The sequence below is a fragment of the Pseudozyma hubeiensis genome (genome assembly GCF_000403515.1).
Source record: "Pseudozyma hubeiensis SY62 DNA, scaffold: PHS46, whole genome shotgun sequence".
Taxonomy (NCBI): Eukaryota; Fungi; Basidiomycota; class Ustilaginomycetes; order Ustilaginales; family Ustilaginaceae; genus Pseudozyma; species Pseudozyma hubeiensis.
In genome coordinates this window covers 85,976-103,509 of record NW_012133828.1, presented here as the reverse complement: position 1 = coordinate 103,509, position 17,534 = coordinate 85,976, and the positions used below count along the sequence as shown (strand labels likewise).

At 56.7% G+C, this 17,534-nt stretch overlaps 9 protein-coding genes across 9 annotated transcripts; 3 read left to right on the top strand and 6 right to left on the bottom strand.

Annotated features, from left to right (window-relative positions):
• Nucleotides 1-53: 53 nt before the first annotated feature.
• Nucleotides 54-1,502, top strand: PHSY_004994 (hypothetical protein; the record flags this gene model as incomplete). Its single annotated transcript, XM_012335606.1, has 1 exon — nt 54-1,502. The coding sequence occupies one exon, from the start codon at nt 54-56 to the stop codon at nt 1,500-1,502; it is 1,449 nt and encodes a 482-aa protein (XP_012190996.1).
• A 602-nt stretch (nt 1,503-2,104) lies between these two features.
• PHSY_004993 (hypothetical protein) lies at nt 2,105-4,756 on the bottom strand (the record flags this gene model as incomplete). Its single annotated transcript, XM_012335605.1, has 1 exon — nt 2,105-4,756. One exon carries the CDS (start codon nt 4,754-4,756, stop codon nt 2,105-2,107), a length of 2,652 nt encoding a protein of 883 aa, XP_012190995.1.
• A 1,919-nt stretch (nt 4,757-6,675) lies between these two features.
• Nucleotides 6,676-8,826, bottom strand: PHSY_004992 (potential mRNA deadenylase and CCR4-NOT complex subunit Not5p; the record flags this gene model as incomplete). Its single annotated transcript, XM_012335604.1, has 1 exon — nt 6,676-8,826. One exon carries the CDS (start codon nt 8,824-8,826, stop codon nt 6,676-6,678), a length of 2,151 nt encoding a protein of 716 aa, XP_012190994.1.
• A 572-nt stretch (nt 8,827-9,398) lies between these two features.
• On the bottom strand, nt 9,399-9,737 carry PHSY_004991 (likely protein kinase; the record flags this gene model as incomplete). The annotated part of the gene is made up of 1 exon (XM_012335603.1): nt 9,399-9,737. The coding sequence occupies one exon, from the start codon at nt 9,735-9,737 to the stop codon at nt 9,399-9,401; it is 339 nt and encodes a 112-aa protein (XP_012190993.1).
• Nucleotides 9,738-9,841: 104 nt separating this feature from the next.
• PHSY_004990 (likely mitochondrial ribosomal protein) lies at nt 9,842-10,315 on the top strand (the record flags this gene model as incomplete). The annotated part of the gene is made up of 1 exon (XM_012335602.1): nt 9,842-10,315. One exon carries the CDS (start codon nt 9,842-9,844, stop codon nt 10,313-10,315), a length of 474 nt encoding a protein of 157 aa, XP_012190992.1.
• Nucleotides 10,316-10,868: 553 nt separating this feature from the next.
• PHSY_004989 (cytochrome c oxidase assembly protein COX15) lies at nt 10,869-12,608 on the top strand (the record flags this gene model as incomplete). Its single annotated transcript, XM_012335601.1, has 1 exon — nt 10,869-12,608. The coding sequence occupies one exon, from the start codon at nt 10,869-10,871 to the stop codon at nt 12,606-12,608; it is 1,740 nt and encodes a 579-aa protein (XP_012190991.1).
• A 251-nt stretch (nt 12,609-12,859) lies between these two features.
• Nucleotides 12,860-14,749, bottom strand: PHSY_004988 (multidrug transporter; the record flags this gene model as incomplete). The annotated part of the gene is made up of 1 exon (XM_012335600.1): nt 12,860-14,749. One exon carries the CDS (start codon nt 14,747-14,749, stop codon nt 12,860-12,862), a length of 1,890 nt encoding a protein of 629 aa, XP_012190990.1.
• A 205-nt stretch (nt 14,750-14,954) lies between these two features.
• Nucleotides 14,955-15,326, bottom strand: PHSY_004987 (hypothetical protein; the record flags this gene model as incomplete). The annotated part of the gene is made up of 1 exon (XM_012335599.1): nt 14,955-15,326. The coding sequence occupies one exon, from the start codon at nt 15,324-15,326 to the stop codon at nt 14,955-14,957; it is 372 nt and encodes a 123-aa protein (XP_012190989.1).
• A 1,042-nt stretch (nt 15,327-16,368) lies between these two features.
• On the bottom strand, nt 16,369-17,397 carry PHSY_004986 (hypothetical protein; the record flags this gene model as incomplete). Its single annotated transcript, XM_012335598.1, has 1 exon — nt 16,369-17,397. The coding sequence occupies one exon, from the start codon at nt 17,395-17,397 to the stop codon at nt 16,369-16,371; it is 1,029 nt and encodes a 342-aa protein (XP_012190988.1).
• Between the last annotated feature and the right edge of the window lie 137 nt (nt 17,398-17,534).

The window sequence follows — 17,534 nt, the reverse complement described above, 5'->3', positions numbered from 1 at the left end:
GGTGGGTCGTGGGGAGGAGTGCGGGGGGTGGGGTGAGGGGGTGGAAGGCGCCGATGATCGGTCAGGTCGGGGGGAAGTTGGTGCGAGAGGAGGAGGGGGAGGTGGGGGAAGAGGTAGAGGTGGCGAGGGAGAAAGTGATCTCGGACGTGGTGGAGGCGTTGATCGGATGTGCGCTGCTGCAGTCCACCGAACAAGCTCTGTTCGTCTGCCGAACGTTCACCCTACTCCCGGACACCATTCGAACCATGTCGGACTTCAACACGCTCCTGCTGGATCTGAAACAACGTTCGATCGACCACAACTGGTCCTCGCGCATCGACCTTGGTGGGCTCACCCATCTGCAGAAGCTGTTCTCCCACACCTACACCTACCCGCACCTGGCGCTGGAAGCGTTTACGCATCCATCGCTGCTCGCTTCCGTGCTCCCATCCTACCAACGACTGGAGTTTTTGGGTGATGCATGGTTGGACTTCTACATCGTCCGGTATATTTTCGGCAAGCATGCGGATCTTTCTCCGGGGGAGTTGACAACGTTGAAGGGTGTGCTGGCGAGCAACTCTACGCTGTCGGCAATGGGGGTTAGGTTGGGGTTGGAGAGGTTCGTTGCTAGCGATAGCGATGTTCTTTCCGACAACATCGGTGTGTACGCGAAGGAGATCAAGAGGTTGGAGGAGGAGGGAGGGGCACAGTACTGGTTGAAGTTGAAGCGAGGGGTGGTGGTGCCGAAAGCGGTAGCGGATGTGGTGGAGGCGAGTTTTGCGAGCATCATTGTGGACAGCGGGTTTGACGAGAAGGTGGGGGAGGAGGTGTTTGGGAGGGTGTGGAGGGGGTTCTATGACGAGTGGTGTAGATGGGAGGATTTGGTGGTGAGGGATTTGAAGCGCGTGGTGGGGTATGTGATGGGGATGGTTAGGAGGGTGGTGGTGAAGGAGGGAGGGGGAAAGGGAGCGGTATTGCTGGAGATCAGGTCGAACTTGCATGGAGAGAGCGGGGAGGAGAGGGTCGTGAGTGGTGACGAGATCGTAGAGGCGTTGTTGAGCGAGGTTTGGGTGGAGCTGGTGGTAGCGGGGGAGACGGTCGGGAAGGTGGTTGCTTTGCCGAGGAGTTTGGGACATCTCGAGAGGGCGAAGAGGATCGTTAAGGATCTGGATGCGGTTCAACGTCGCCTCAAACAGCTCATTTCCAAACCGCAGAAAGACGACGAGCCAATCGAAGCAGTCGATGCAGAAGCCGCAACCACTCCCTCCTCCACGGACGAACCAATGCCCCTCTCCCTCGCCTGCACCAACGCCACCACCTCCGAATCACTCCTTTGCGCGCTCGACGAGCAAGAGCACCTGCTGCAGCAGCTCGCCCGCACCCTCGGCTGGAAGATGCTCTTCCAACCGCTCACCTCCACCCCCTTATGCAGCAACGACAACACGCAGAGTAGCATGCAAGACGACGCGAGAGGAGTGACCTTGGCCCAGTTGCGCACGCTTGTCTCACCTCACGAAGGGTAAGAAAACACGCAAAGTTAGACTTAGAAGCAGCAGCTTTTTTGCATGGCTGGTGTTGCACGTTCATCAAGAGAAATATATTCGTGTTCGTACATCAAAATACGTGTGTGGATGGGAAGTCAAGACACGACGTCGCGGTGAGAGAACGAATGTGGTGTGTGAGTCGACGTGCGTGTTCATCTCGGCAAGGCCTTAGCCCGACGCCACACTAACAAAGAGCGGGTTTCATGGGTGCAAATCCGCAAGAGGTGAGGTTGGATTTCGATCAGACTCCAAGAGAAGGATGAGATTTGTTCAAGTGGCAGCTACTTTGAAGTGATCAGAGGACAGAATGAGGATCAATGAGTTCCCTACTTAGCCTCTTCAGCCTCGTCCGAGTTCGCGGCATGTCCAGCTCTCTTTTCTGCTGCGTATCCAGATACTGTAGATAAGATTGAATGATGTGACGAGCGCAGTCGTCGACCTCTGTCGATGCATCGCTGCGTCGTTCGTCCTCGATACGCGTCCTCTTCCGCGTCCATCGTTGCTACAAATTCCTTGACTAATTCAACACCAGCATGTTCGAGTGCATTCTGTGTTCGATCCATGCTGACTTCGCCGCTTCGTCAAATCGAATCGACAAAGTCAAACGCCTCCATCACCGGCGACCGCTTCTTGACCGGCACAACGACGGCACTCCAAATGGAGGCGGACTCGACACTGCGGTGTGTAGCGCTACTGTCTCTGCTGCTTGCGTTGTGCGCTTCGTCTTGATCGTCGCCATCGTCATCCTCGAAGATGCTCGACCGTAGTCTGGTTGGCGGCCGATGCATCGCGCAGAGTTTGGCGCTGAATGATTGTGGAGTGAAGAGATCACCGTCAAAGTCGTTTCGAACCGTCGCTGGGAGGTCTGGACACACGTAGGCCATGGGCTGCGCTGCACCTCCAGGAGCGGTGAGCGGTCTCTGTGCCGCCGATCCGGTTCCCCTTCGTCTTCGGGGAGCCGGTCTCAGGCTCATTTGGATGCCTTGACCCATATCTGGAGAGTGTGCTGTGATTCCTCGCAGTCCCAAACCGAGACTGCCATCCTTGTTGACCGCCGAAGCTGTGCCTCTGCGGGAAGAGTCTGACCGTGCCATCTGATCTGCAGTCACCGCAAAATTTTGAAGATCAAAGTGGCTGCGACTCGGATCAAGCCCGCATCTGCTTCTGGCTGCCAGGAACACCTCTCGCAGTCTAAGGGTCTGTAGGGTGTCGACGAGCCGGGCGGGCGTGCCACCAGAGTTCTGTTGCGAGAAGGGTGTGGAGACAAGGTTTCCCAGCTCTCGTTCGGCCACACATTCGAGCTTGTCGAATTCATCCTGCAGGGAGGCGGTCACATCGCATGATTCGCCTTTTCCCATTGGCACGCATGATATGAAAGATCGTGCTGGGGCCGGATTGGTGTTGCTGCGACGAGAAGCGAGCGGCAGACTCGACTCACGCGATGGACGTTGACTTGCAGCCTTTCCAATCGGATCTTCGTCCGACGGCAAGGAGTGCGGCGAGAGTGGTAGGGGAGGCAAGGGTACCTGACTCAAGATGTAATTTTGAACGAGCGCGACGCGCTCATGGAAGCACTCGGGAGCCAGTCCGACGGGCGGTGGGCCGATGCGCTTCAATAGTTGCGCGGTGAAGATGGTGCCACCAGGTGACGATGAAGGGCTGGGTGTGGCAAGGGGGAGCGGAAGGCCTGACACTCGAGGAGAGTCGAGAACAGGGCTGGGATGGTCAAAGTGCGACTGCGGCGCGGTAGACTGCTTTGGCGAAGCGGTCAACTTTGTCGAATAGGTGGAAAAACGATTCGAGGTCGAGTCATTGCCGCCACCGCCGCCAAGCGCTTTGAGACCAGCAAACAAGAGTGATGTCGCGGTGCCAGAATGATCACTAGAGCTTCCCGACATGAGGTTCCTTGATGGAGATGTAGTGCCAGCACGATGCCCTGATTCGACACCATGGCCCAACGAAGAGCCATGACCGACACTCACTTCGTTGTCCGAGCTGTAGGTCATAGAAGGAGCGCGCGTTGATTCACCACCAGCGTCGTGAGCATAATCGTCTCCCGATGCTGCTGTGGGAGCGATAGCATCCGTTCGCCAAGCTGAAGGTGGTGCGGCGGTGCCCTTGATGGCGTTCCGACTGGCTTTGTTGGGGCTAGTTGTCGCTGTCGGCGCCTGCATGGTTTGGTCTTTGGATCGGAAGAGTCTTGTGGTCAAGGCTCCAAATGATTCGCTACGAGCGCGGAACCTCGGCTGAGACTCAGCTTCGGCCGACAAGTCTGGGGGAAAAGCGGCGTGCACGTCCGAGACGGATGCATTCTTGCTCCTTGTCCTTCGCCGACTTGGAATGCGGGAGAGCAAGCCGGATGAGCTGCCGGCGGAAGTGGTGGTTGACTTGTCACCCTGACTTGAAGATGAACCTCTTGCTCCCGTCGAGACGACGCTGATCAGAGACTGCACTGAAGCGTTGCGATGCTTTGACGAAAAGGGGAGGCCAAAGGAGCTCGAGGGATCGTCGGTGTCGTACGCATCATGTGTAGCAGCTTGCGAGGTATAAGAGCGCGATTTTGCGTGACGTGGTCTCCCAGCATGTCGCACGGGCACGCTGGGTCGGGTGGACGACTCTGGCTGTTGTAAAAGTGGCGAAGGACACGAAGAGGGATTGAGGACCTCGAGGTCTTCGCTTTTGGGTGTTTCCGATGCCGAGTCTTGCTGAGATGTTACCGGTGGGGGATGTTTGGGAAGCGGCGCTGTTCCAGGACGCGGACGCGGACGACGAGGAGACTTGAAGTTGTGATTGCGAAGTACAAGGGAATCCGTGGCTCCGAAGAAAGTGTGTCCGATATCGCTGCTGCTTGCATTGCTGCTGGAAGGAGCGTGGTCGATTTCCGTTCTCGCGGTGGATGGCTTGGTCATGAATCGGGACGTAGGCGCAGAGCGGGAGGTGAAGGCTTGGTAGACAGGAGTCGGCGAAGCTTTGAAGGGAGCGTCGTCTCCTCTGGATCGAATGTGCACGTCGCGACGTGCGGAGCGGAGATCATCGGGATGCCAGCTGATGACTTGTACTTCGGGAGGTGCTGCTGCGGCCTTGCTGCCTCTGCTGAGGAAGGAGTCGGAGGACGGCAGAGTGGCACGTGATGGTGCCGGACTTTTGTCCAGAGAGCTGTTTTTGGTGCCGTTGGACGTGGCAGACTCGGAGCGATTGCGATCGCGCCGCTTTGTGAGGAACTTGAGCGACATGATGGGTGACCTGCGACGGCGTCACCAATCCTAAGAAGGAAGACAAGGGTGGTTACAGACAGCGTCTGAGCCGTTTCGAGATGGTTGTGCCCGACATGTGGATGTTGCGATGGTTTGCGCTGCGATGAGAGGTGCGTGACGGCAAGACGACGATTAGCAAGACCGAGGCGATTAGACGAGACGTGAAAATAGAGAGACCGGAAGACGAGCGAAAGACGATGAGGGTCGAGGTGATTAGCAAGACGAGAGGGATGATGGGGAGGAAGTGAAAAGATCCAGAGACGTTGCTAGCAATGTGATGGCTGAGTGAACTCGTCAGGATAAGAGAGGGTTGGCCAAAGTGACAAGCGGAGTGTGATTCGGCCTATTGTCGTTGCAGCGGCACCCGTGGCCACCAAAAGAAACCGGCAGCAGCTCGACAGTCTTGCTTTCAAGCAGCTGGCCATCCCGCAATTTTGGGTGTCACTTTACGTCGGCGTTGACAGCCGATTCCCTCAGTCTTGCAGAACCCTGCATGCTCGTCACTTCTCATATTTAATCTTTTTTGGATAAAAATAACACACACCACCTGCATCATCGGTTGCGCCGCGAAATTTGCGCCTCAAGATGAATGAGGGTGCATGATGAATCTGCAGCTCGTTTTGGCGGAGAGGCTCGACCTTGGGCAAGGGCTGCGGCCAGCCACGCCGTGTTCATTTGATGGATCGTGATGCCACCTTCGCAGCCGAAGAGGACATTTGGAGCCGTCGGAAGGCAATGTGCCAACTGGAGGACGAAATAGGATGTCTCACTGGGAGAAGATAAAGGTTGAGCACCCGGCGGAAGCAAGAACCAGGTCGCTCATCCGAAGGGCCGCTGTTTCACATTCGGCCCTCGACACACTCCACAAACATTTTTGGTTGCGGAAATAAAGAGAAAACGACACCGATTCGAGACAGTCCATTCAGAGACACAATGGAGGTCGGAACCTATCCGAAGGCCAGGCCACACACTGCACCTGTCGTGCATATGATTGGCTCGGATAGCATTCGATACGTTTGCACACTTAGTGGTGTGTCAGAGACGTCGCCGGTGGCAAGTCTCCCGACGACCTCGGCTTGTTCTTGTCTGTATCAGCCAATCAATCAATGCCTTCCAACATGAACGCCGTAAAAGCATCGTCCTGCGAGTTATCCCACAGCAGTTGATCCGTTCTGTGATCCCCGCTTTGCGTTATGTCACTCGCAAAAGTTGGGTCAATGATCGACGGAACAAACCTGCATTGGCGAGCTGCATCCACCACGTTTTTCGCTTGATTTTGCACAGCATGCAGGTGATTCGGTGGCGATGAGCCTCGCGTGTTGTCCTCGTTTACGAGACTTACATCTAAATTGTTCTGACACATACAGATCGCATGCTGATCGACATTCGACTTGTTCGCAGATGCGTGCACCATGAGCAGGATGTAATGGGCAGGGAAGGCGAGCAAGCAGATCTCAATCAGACGCCGCTAGCGTGGTCGGCAACGATGAAACAACGTTCCTGATGCTCGGATGGGAGGTGACGATTTCCCATGCCCTCCCTGGACTCGCCCGAATTCTCACTAACCAACAACGTCCACGAGCGAGACGACAGTGCGCTGCGAAAGACCGTCATGTCGTCGGTTGCGGTTCGCTCTCCGCAACCGAACAAATGCACGCTCTCGGCTGCTGGGTCTTTGCGCCTTCGCTTAACCACTTCCTCACCGCACCAGGCTCAATCGACTTTTCCCGCAGATGCTCACCATACTCAGCGAAGCAGTTTCATCTCCATCACTCGCTTGGCTCCTCGGCCATCACACAGAAACAAAGCAGCACCCACCGAGGCAAACAAGGTAACATAATTTTGTTTCGTTCTCCTTCATCTGCATCTCAACATCAGCATCTCGCCCACCTTGACAGCTAGTTATCCTCCAACCATCGATACTCGAATCGGAAATCCGACTTCTTGCGCTGACACCAACTACCCTCCCAATCAAAGTAGACGTACACACCCTGCTCGTACTCGTCCGTGATCGCCTGCGGCTCCGAATGCCTCTGGAACCAGGTCAAGTACTGCTTGTGGAAGCGCCAGCTCTGCTTTTTCAACTCCTTGGCCGCCAGATACTGGTGGTACGTTCCCTGCTGGTAATAGAAGATGTAGAAGAGCGTGTCGACGTCAAACTTGGAGTACAGCGCGGGATGATCGAACACGCTCGCCGGCGCCTGCGGGTAGTAGCTCGGCGTGGGGAATGGGTTCTTGGGTACGTAGTACTTTGGCTTGTCCGAATCCAGCGGTTCGGGCACGTTCATGAAGGACGACTCGAGCGACTTGTGCACCAGACCCAGGTTGGCGTCGCGACGCAGCGATTTCTGCTTGGCAGACTCGAACGACGACACAAGGTCGGTGAGCGACGTCGGCAATCGTGCTTCGGTGCCTGCCTCCTTTTGCGCCGCTGCTTGCTGTGCTGCAGTTCCTGCTCCTCCACCTGCGGGCTGCACCACGCTCGCTGCTGCCGAAGAGGCGGCGAGCTGGGCCGGCTGGAATCCTGACGTACTTGTGGTGTCTTGTGTCGATGCACCCGATCCTGCTGCTGCGTTGTTGTTGCTCGCATCGACCTTGGTGAGGCCTGGAGGCGCTGGCGATGCTGATCGTGCCTTGGCTGCTGCGTCATCCTTGAGTGCGTCGACGCTCGACTTGGCGGGTGTGGCGGGCGCCCCCACCTGCTGCGATGCTGCTGTAGATGATTGGACGTGCGAGCCAGGTGCCGCAGATGCTGCTGTCGAGTTGGCAGCGTTCGTGATCGGGTCCGAAGCCGAGTCAGTGGCGGTGGATGCTGTGGTCGTCGCAGGGGAAGCAGCCGTCGCGTCGGCAGCGGTTGCAGCAGCGGTGGCCGCCACTGCCGCCGCAGCAGCTGCAGCGTAACGGATGGGAGGAAGCGGTGCAGCGCTGGGTGCCTTTGGTGGCGAAAGGACGGCAGACTGGGATGCGGATGGTGCCTTGGCCTGCGCAAAGTTGGCAGTAGGTACCGCCTTCTCCTTCGGCACTGCGACTGGCTCTTGCGATGCCTTTTTGATGGTCTTCTTGGGAGCTGGTGCGGCCGAAACAGGTGAAGGTGCGGTGGGTGCTGGCGAAGCCGACACTGGCGATGGTACGGTCTCGTCCTTCTTGTTGGAAGCGGCGGTGGCAGTGTTGGTTGCGGTGGTGGCGGTTGAGATGCTGTTGTTGGCGGAGCTAGTGCTGATCTCGGCCAAGCTGTCCCGTCGTGGTTTCGTCGGCGTGTCCTTGATATCGCGGAAGCTGAGATCATCCATGCCGGCCGTCGAGTCGACGTTACTTTGAATGTCGTCGTTCTCCTTGAGACCAAATGCCTCCTCGCCATCGTCGAGATTGAGATCGTCGTAGATGCCCTCGTCCTCCTCAAAGTCCTCCTCCATATTGGATTCGACAAAGTACGAGATGTCCTCCTTGATGTCCGTAACACGCTCCGTCTCGAGGTTGCCGTTCTCCAACATGCGCAAAAGAATCTCGAGGCGCGAGATGTGCCAATTCCTGCGATCATTTTGGGATTCGAGCGATGATGCGCGTTCGTCCTTTGCGGAACCCTTCTTCTTTTTGCCCGAGCCCGAGATGGTCTCAATCTCTGCTTCTGCGGACTCGACCTGTCGTGAGAGCTCGTCGACCTGTGTGGAGAGCCACTCGGAAACCTCTGCCTTTTCGCGATCCTTTGGATTCATCTTTGCGGCAGCTATGAGGCCCTCTTTGGAGAAGGCTTTGGTCTTCATCTCCTTTTCGATGGCCTTGAACTTCTCCATCTGGGTCTCGATAAGCTTGCGGTTGTCGAGGAGCGGCTTCTTGTCCTTGATGTCGTTGCTCTGCAGCCATGTCTTGATCTGATCACGTAGACGTTGGAGCTTCTTGATCTGTGTTTTAAGATCGGACTCCATCTTCTCCTTTTGTGTGGCATTCGTTGAGCGCTGAAGCAGATCGAACATGTCTTCGAAGCTCTCGACGCCTTCTGCGACCTTCTTCAAGGTCTTGTCGATCTCTGTCTGCAACTTTCTCGCCGCCATTGTGGTGGTAGTGGATCGTCGCTATGCGTGGCGAATGTGCAGATGATTGTGACGGTTCTCGGTGGAGACGTGGGATGGACGCAAGGGTTGCAGTCGAGACGGTCTGAGTGCTGTCCGAAAGCAGATATGCTACAGCACGACGTCAGCAGAAGGGAAAACCGGTCGCGGTTGCGAGCAAGTCGTGCAAAACACCAGCCCAAGTATGATGGAAGAGATGCGATGGGTGCGTATCGAGAATGAAAAGATGATGGTGGAATGCGCAGTCAGGGTCGAGTGAGCGGGCGAGCAGACAACGGCGAAAGCGCGCTTCAGAGCCTTGACCGCCGATCTGGCAGAGCAAGCAAAGCCAACTTGGCTGGTGCTCAGCGAAATCCGCCCGATTCAAAAGCGCTCTTCTAGAATCAAACACGGATCCGGAAAATGGTGATTGAGGCGTCTCGCCAGTGTGGCTGACATTATCGCACGAGTGATTGCCTGTGGCAGCGAAAGGGCTCAAGAAGAAATGCAGAAAACGTCGAGAAAAGTGTCACACAAAGACGATTCACTGTCACCACTAACGGTCCTCATCCTCGTCATCGTCGTTGCCAACCACCAACAAACCCGCACAACATTATGGCGGCACCATCGTCACAGAAGCAGCTCACTGCGCTGTTCCGCTCGCTTCGAGTAGGATCTAGCAGCTCATCATCATCGTCGACACCTTCCACCTCGTACTCTACGTCTCGAAGATGCTTCTCCTCGTCCCAATCAAAGCGCCAACCACCGGCAGCCTCCTCATCCAAGTCAGCGTCGAGCTCACAACAGCAGCGATGTAAGTAGCGCCCCGACTCACTCTCCTCGTACTTGGAGATCGATCCGCTGACACCCTTTTTCTCTCCATGTTGACATCTTGCTGTACACAGCTGCGACATACCCCTTTTCGTCAGCAGCACTCATCCCCGACGTCCCCACCTTCGTTTCCACCAAAAAGGGCATCACACCACCTCCCGCGCCCAAGACCATCTTTGACGCCGTCATGCCGCGCGTCCACTCGGAACTGCGCGCACGCTACGACCCCGGCAACCGTCTCACCAAGCTGTTTGACCGCAAGTCCGCCGATCGCATCCCACCCGGATCCGTGCTCATCGTCGAATCCTGGACTTCTCCGCTCAAGACGAACTTTTCTTCATTCTCCGGTGTTCTGATTGCAGTGCGTCGTCGTGGAGTGTCGACGTCGTTTGTGCTGCGCAACTTGGTGCAGAAGCTGGGTGTCGAGATGCGTTTCAATCTGTACTCTCCGCTGTTGAAGGATGTCAGGGTGATCCAGAAGGCGGAGGCGGGCAAGAATGATAAGTCGGGCAAGTTGAGGAGGACCAGGAGGGCGAAGCTGTATTACCTCAGGAAGGACGATAGGAGGTTGGCCGGTATCGGCAATGTGATCAAGCAGCAGAGGTTGCAGGAGGAGAAGAAGGCGCAGGAGATGGCGAAGCGTAGAGGCGGACGTAGGTGAGCTCGAGGCATCAGCGGATCAAGCAGCCGATTGAGAATAGCGTTCGAATGAGGGCATTTTCAGTCAGAGCGGTTGTCCCTCGTCGCAATGAAATGCACATCTAGCATGAACGGTCCATCTGCACAACTGCCATGTGGATCATAGCTTGGCACAAGAATGGCTGTCACCAGAATGATCGTGATCGCTGTCTGTGTGCAATGTCATCGAAGCTATTCGTCCGAACGTTTGGGGACTGCGAGAGCACCGGCGAATTCCGTTGACTCGCACACGATTTGATAATCCGCCGATTTTGGTTCGGGCGCGTTGCTTTCCTGTCCGTTCCGCTCCTGTACCAGCGACCACCAAAAAAAATAAAGCTCGGTTCGCATTTCTTCCTTCAATCCGACACCGAGCATCCTATTCATCATTCGATTCGCCACACCACTGAAGCAGTAGCGTTTGCGCAGTCTTTTCCGCCATGACTGCTCTAGCAAGCACGATATCGACGAGATTGGCCGGGCTTAGGTTGGCAGGAACCGCAGCAGTGTCAGCGAGACAGGCGGGTGTTGTGTCGATGCTGCCGATTGCGAGAGCTGTGATGAGCAGTCGCTCGCTGTCGACATTTTCGAGAGTATCGGCTGGGTTGGGTACGAGTGCGCTGGCATCGCGCTCGCTGTCGACACTGCGATCATCTAGTGCCACCGCTGCGCCAGCCACGCCGTCCATACTCACACTTCTCGGCTCACGAAGAAGCTTCAACCAACACCGACATCAATCCACAGCCACCATCTCCTCCTCCTCCGACATCTCACCACCCACCCCACCCACCACCGCATCATCCACACCGTTCGTCTCGAAACCCATCGTAGCGCTGCACCTGTACGCACTCGCCTTCCTCGTCTACGCCATCGTCGTCGTCGGCGGTCTTACGCGGCTCACCGAATCCGGTCTCTCCATCACCGAGTGGAACCCTGGTTTCAAAGGCATGCGTCTCCCCACCACCACGCCGGAGTGGGAGGCCGAGTGGGACAAGTACAAGCAGACGCCCGAGTTCGTCCTGCTCAACTCCAAGATGTCGTTGGAGGATTTCAAGTCGATCTACATGTGGGAATGGGGGCATCGTGTGCTGGGACGCGTGATCGGCGTGGCGTTCGTGCTGCCGGCGGCGTTCTTTGTGACGAGGAGGTGGGTGGCGGCGGGGACGAAGTGGAAGTTGTTGGCGATTGCGGGAGGGATTGGGTTCCAGGGGTTTTTGGGCTGGTTCATGGTGAAATCCGGGTTGACGGTTCCGAAGGGGAGTGAAGGCAAGGCGAAGATGGTCCAAGTGCCGGTACCGGTGATCAAAGACGATCATCCGAACGCGACGGTGGATACGGAGGGTGGGAGGGTGAGGTGGGATGCGACGACGAGCGTGCCTACCTCGTCAGCACAGACGTCGATTGCTGCGGCGGATTGGACCCCGAGAGTATCGCACTTCCGCCTCGCGATGCACATGGGTACCGCCTTCCTAGTCTACCTCGCCATGCTTCACACCGGCTTGGCGGTCCAACGAGACTACAAGGCCGCCACGCTCACCGGATCCATCTCGGGCATCCGCGCCCGATCTCAAGCTGCACTCAGTCAGCTCGCAAACACGCTCAACCACCCTCTGCTACGCTCGCATTCGCGATTCACCAAGCTCGTCGCTGGGCTGGTCTTCACCACCGCCATGTCCGGTGCGTTGGTGGCGGGGTTGGATGCAGGGTTGGTGTACAACGAGTTCCCGACCATGGGAGACGGCCGGCTGGCACCGCCGATGGAGGAGCTCATGGACGATCGCTTCGCTCAACGCTCCGATGGCTCCGACAAGATCTGGCGCAACCTCTCGCAAAACCCGGTTACCGTGCAACTCATCCACCGCACTCTCGCCATCACCACCGCCAGCACCGTCCTCTTCCTGGCGTGGAAGACGCACCGTCTCTCGCGCACGTACACCGCTGCCGCTGCCAACATCGCCCAAGCAGGATCAGGTCAAGTGTTGCCCCAATTGCCACCGAGGGTGTTGACGTTGGCGAATGCCAGTGTCGGCGTGGTGGTGGCGCAGGTGACGTTGGGGATTACGACCTTGATCTACATGGTTCCGATTCCGTTGGCTTCGGCGCATCAGGCGGGCAGTCTGGCGTTGCTCTCGGTGCTGGTGGCGTTGATCTCGGCGTTGAGGCCGATTCCGGCGAGGATTCTGGCAGGGATGCGGGGTAGGAATGCGCAGATCTTGAAGAAGGTCCTGATCAAGCAGGAGGGAGCGCACGCTGGAGCAAAGCGTGTCGGTGCGTAGAATGGTATGCGAGAAAATGTATTTGTAGAACGTCGAGATTGGCCGCCGAGCCGACATCACACCACTTTGCCCCAACCTTGGTCGCTGTGTGTGTGTCCTACTTCAGCATGTGTGAGCATCTCTGGCTTTCACGTGTGTTCAATGTTGACAGTCATATGAAGCACAATGAGAGATGAATGCGATTCCAAGACGATGAGAAACAAAAGCAAAATGCAAACGATACAAATACAAACCCCCTTTCCTCCCCTGCACTACCCTTTGAACTTGTACCTACTCCTCAACCCCTCTCCATACCTGAACAGCACCAACGGCACGGGCAACCCCAGCAATCCGATCCCCGCCAACAACGTGCAACTCCACCCGTATCCCAACGCCTCGAACATGTATTCCGCGCACAACGGAAACGCTGCTGCCAAGAGACTTCGGATGAGCACCGCGCAAGCCGTCGCTGAGGCCGAGTACGGCACGAAGGCGTCGACGAGGTAGACGAGGATGGTCTGGAAGCAGAGGATGGTGGCGCAGCCGACGACGAAGCTCCCGATGAGGGGTACGATGAAGTGGGTCTGGTTGGCGGCGGACCAGCCGAAGAGGAGGAGGCCGAGGGGGAGGATGAGCATCCCAACGAAGCAGAGAGGGAGGCGGTATTCGGGTCGACCTTTCTTCGTTTCAGTGGCGGGAGCAGGAGGAGGTGGTGAGAGCTTCTTTTCGGTGGGACTTGTGGATTGGTCCTTGATGGAGGTAGACGTGTGATCGGGGTTGACGATGGGAGTGACGTTTCCAAAGTGAGAGTTGATCCCATCGACATTGTCACTCGGTCTCCTGCTGCTGTTGTGGGAATGCGATTCGTCCGATCCCCGTTCCGCCACTTGCTTCTCGACATCCCTCGCCTGCCGATCGAACTCCTTCTCCTTCATGATCTTCTTGATCTCCTCCTTTGACTTGAACAAGAACCACCCCAGCTTTCCATCGGCCAGCACCAGCCTGGCGTAGATCTCATCCTGCAGCGCTGCATTCGTAAACGCCGCCACCAAGAAACCCAACCCCAACCCTAGATAACTCAAGCCAGAGATTCCGAGACCCCAGTTGTACGTGGGCAAGATGTCCTCGGATGGAGCATCCGGTTCGCCTGCTCGGGTCTGGAACAGCAGCGGGTGTTGGGTGAGGAAGAGGTAGATGATACCGTAGCAGAAACCGAGGTAGTACGAAAAGATGGCGCAGATCGGGTTGGTGAACAGCAGACGGAAGGGACGTGATTGCGCCGTCTTGATCTTGTGCAGGATCTCGTTGCTGGGCAGGTATCGTTTGAACCAGTTGCCCGTTTTCTTGAGGAAAGACGGAGTTCTGATGGACTTTGCTTTGGGGTTCTGCTGATCGATTTCGAGTTGACGCTGTTGCACCGCTTTCTCGCGTTTCTTTCGCAACAGGACGGGAGCGTACGTTTCATCGAGAAACATGACGATGATGACGAACACCACAGCCGACATGATGGTCAGCGTGTGCAGTAGCCACCTCCAATCCCTCGTTCCCGCGGCGATGAAACATCCGATGATGCTTCCCAACACGGGACCCATCAACGGACCCAACCCATACAGGCTCTGGGCCCTACCCCTCTCTCTCGGAGCAAACATGTCACCGATGCTCCCCGCACCCAAACTCGGACCGGTACTCCCCGCAGCCCCAGCAAAGATCCTCAATACATTGAGAACGACAAAGTTGGGCGAGAAGGCCGAGGCGAGGTTGAAGACGATGAACAGAAGACTGGTGATGACGTAGACAGGTTGTCTGCCGACAGTTTCGGAGCAGGGAGCGAGGACGAATGGACCGATGCCGAGTCCGATGACGAACAGCGAAACGGGTAGGAGCGATAGGGTGCGCGAGTTGAGGGTGAAGGTGTGGTCGACGAAGCCGTTACCAGGGACGAGGATGGAGGAGCCGAGCGGGGAGATGAATCCCATGAGCGAGATGATGACGGTGGTGAGCCATTTTTTGTTCTGCGACCAGTGGCGCGAGTCTTCGGGACCGATGAGGACGATCGATTCGATCTCGGAGGGTGTGAGCGGTTGGAGGGTTGATGATGCAGAAGGAGCATCTTGAGGAGGCGAGTCGAAAGGAGGAGGCTGTATTGATGGTGCCGACGGCATATGTGATGGTGTTGACGTTGTCGCCTGCATGGTTGTGCTTGATTTGCTCGGGCGCTTCTGCGCTTGGAACGTAGCCCGCGTTGCTGATCCGACGATGTATTGGTAGGGAGAGAATCAGACAAGGTAGATGTCACGACGACATGTCGAAGCTCCGGATCATGACAGGGAAGACGATGACGAGATGACGGAGAGGTTGTTGTGTATATCAATCGCTTGTCCGTCGAACCCTGATCCCGGAGTCGGTCTCGACGAAGAGATGTCGAGAGGAAAGAGACGTAACTCGCGGGCTGAGAGAGCTATACTCGATGGTGTCACTCTGCGGGATGCCAGTGTGGATGCCGCTTGTTGCCGTCGCACCGGAAGCGAAGAGGTATGAATCGGCAAGATGCGAGGCTTTAGAGGCAGCAGGTAGCTTTGGACGGCACGGGGGTCCACGAGGTCGATTTCTAGATGCCGTAATTGATGGAGCCGATGGAACGATGGTGTGCTGTTGGCTGCAGAGGGTTTCAATACATGCCGTGATGGGTACTGTCGAGCTGTACAGTGAGATGCAGGCGAAGAAGCGGGCCAGCGCCATGAGAACAGGCCTGCACTAATCCGGCAGCAAGAGGAGGCGGCGCGGCACAAGGGGCGACTGGCTTCGAATGGTATGATGCCGAGTCAAGGTATGAAGAGGGGCAACCGGTGTCGCCTTTGCATTTCTGGCATCCGTGTAGGTCGGGGCGCTTGTGTTGGTGGTGGAGACCGTTCGAGGATGCCGTGCCGTGGATGCGCGGTGAATGCAGCCAGCCGTGGACAAGCGAGAGAATGCTGGCGTCTGTTTCTAGTGAGCCGACGGCATGGCCCACACGAGTCTGACAAAGTCGGAACGCCAAAACGATGATGACGAAGGAAAGGGTCCGTCTCTCTCGGCAGCTTGTACGACGGACGGCATCTTTGTTTGCGCTGGTTCATTACGACTGGCAAACCCGGGGCGGTCAAAAGCCACTACGGCGACATGCAGGAATCCGCTGTTTGAATCTGCAGAGCGTGCCGACGGTTCGAAATCTCGGTTAATCAAATTGGCTAATTCAAATAATGGTATTCGATCGAACCTGAAGACACCGCAGCATTCCATCCCCACCATCAGCTTTGGCCAGCCCCCCCTCATCTTGGACATCCCTACCTTAGCACCGCTCAGGGAGTAGACCAATGGAAGAGGATTCGGCTACTGTAGCAAGCCGAGATGGTCACTAACGACGAAGCCAGCTCCTCCAACGGCTAGCTCGCTGGAAGTGTGCCGAAGAATCATGCTTTTTCGGCAAGGGCTGGACTTGAATTTCCACCAGCTCGGGCGGAGCGAATACAAATTGAGCGTATTTGACACGGCATCGACTTGAATCTCCGCTCTGCTTGGCAAAAGCCAAAATGCAGGCCAGCTCGTCCCTCTCTCGGCTCGAAAGTGTCTGCCGGTGGTCAATCAACGTTTTGCCGGTGTCCCTCTTAGCGCCGGTGCCTGTTGCTCGCTTGCATGCTTTTCAAGCTCAAGTGTAAGAGCAACGTCGAGTTGGATCCGGCGGAGGTAGCATGGTCAAGATCGAGCATCGGGAAGATGGTGGCAGTCTGCAAGAGAGATCAAGTCAGGAAGTGACACGCTGCATGTCGACAACTGCATCGTCCCAAAGATCCGACTGTCCCCACACACCGGCTATAATGGCGACGACCATCCAAGCACCTGCTTCGTCCAATCTCATCCTTTTCTCGTCGTCGTTCGCCACCGTCTCTACTGCATCTAGTTTGCTGACACGCGACCGCACCGCCTTCCTTCTGATGCGGCTCAACGTGATCGCAGCAACACACGCCCTCGCCAGCGTGCGCAACATACTGATCTCCTCACTCACCAGCCTGCCGTCCAACCTGAGCAACAGTGCAAAGAGCCATCGTGCATGCAGAGGCTGCAGCACCTCCCCACCCTGCCTCTCACTGGCCTTCACCTGGCCGTCCGGGATGGGAACACGATGGGCAATCCAGTAGGGAAACGCTTCGAGCAGCGCCAACATCTGCTCTGTGCTCAGACGCAGCAGCAGGCTTGCAGAGGGCTCGCGTATGCGCCACTCGTAGTTTCGAGAAGCTTGCTTTTCCGCTTCCTCGCTCGAGGTGGCAGGAGGAGGTCGACCGTGGATCCATGCGTACCATGCGGCGGTGTTGCTGAGTTTGGGCAAGTCGTCGCGCGTGAGTTTGACCGGTTCGAGCGGTGGGTTGCTCAGTGCTTCGCGTGCGTTCTTGAACTGCTCGACGAACGTCGTTCTCCATTCTGAGATGGGCATGATTAGTCTGTCGTCGGTGTCGTTTCTGTTTTGAGACGGTGCTGATGCAATTGAATCGGCAGGTCCATGTTCGCTGACTGTATGTTGGGATGGTGGTGATGCTTCCGTGATCGAGGCGTACGGGTTGTGGGCGGCAAAGAATACTCCCGGTGCAGCGGCTGCTTCGCGTCGCACTACGGCCAAGTACTCTTCGCCATCGTTCGGATCGCCGGAAAAGTCATCTGCCAGTATGGCGACCGGCAGAGATTGCACTCCGAAAGAGTCGTCCTGCGTCGATGAAGAGCCGTGATCTCCGTAGCGACGTTTCTTGTGAGGTGGTGCGGCGTAGTGCGATGGCACCATCATCCTCGACCGGGGTGCGCCTTTGCACGGACTCAGAGTCTACAAGATGCGGCTGTCCATCCTATCCGACTGCTCGTGAGGCTGCAGCGATGCGCAGTGCTGAAAAGATGAGGGTGTGTGGTCGAGAAGGATGTCGA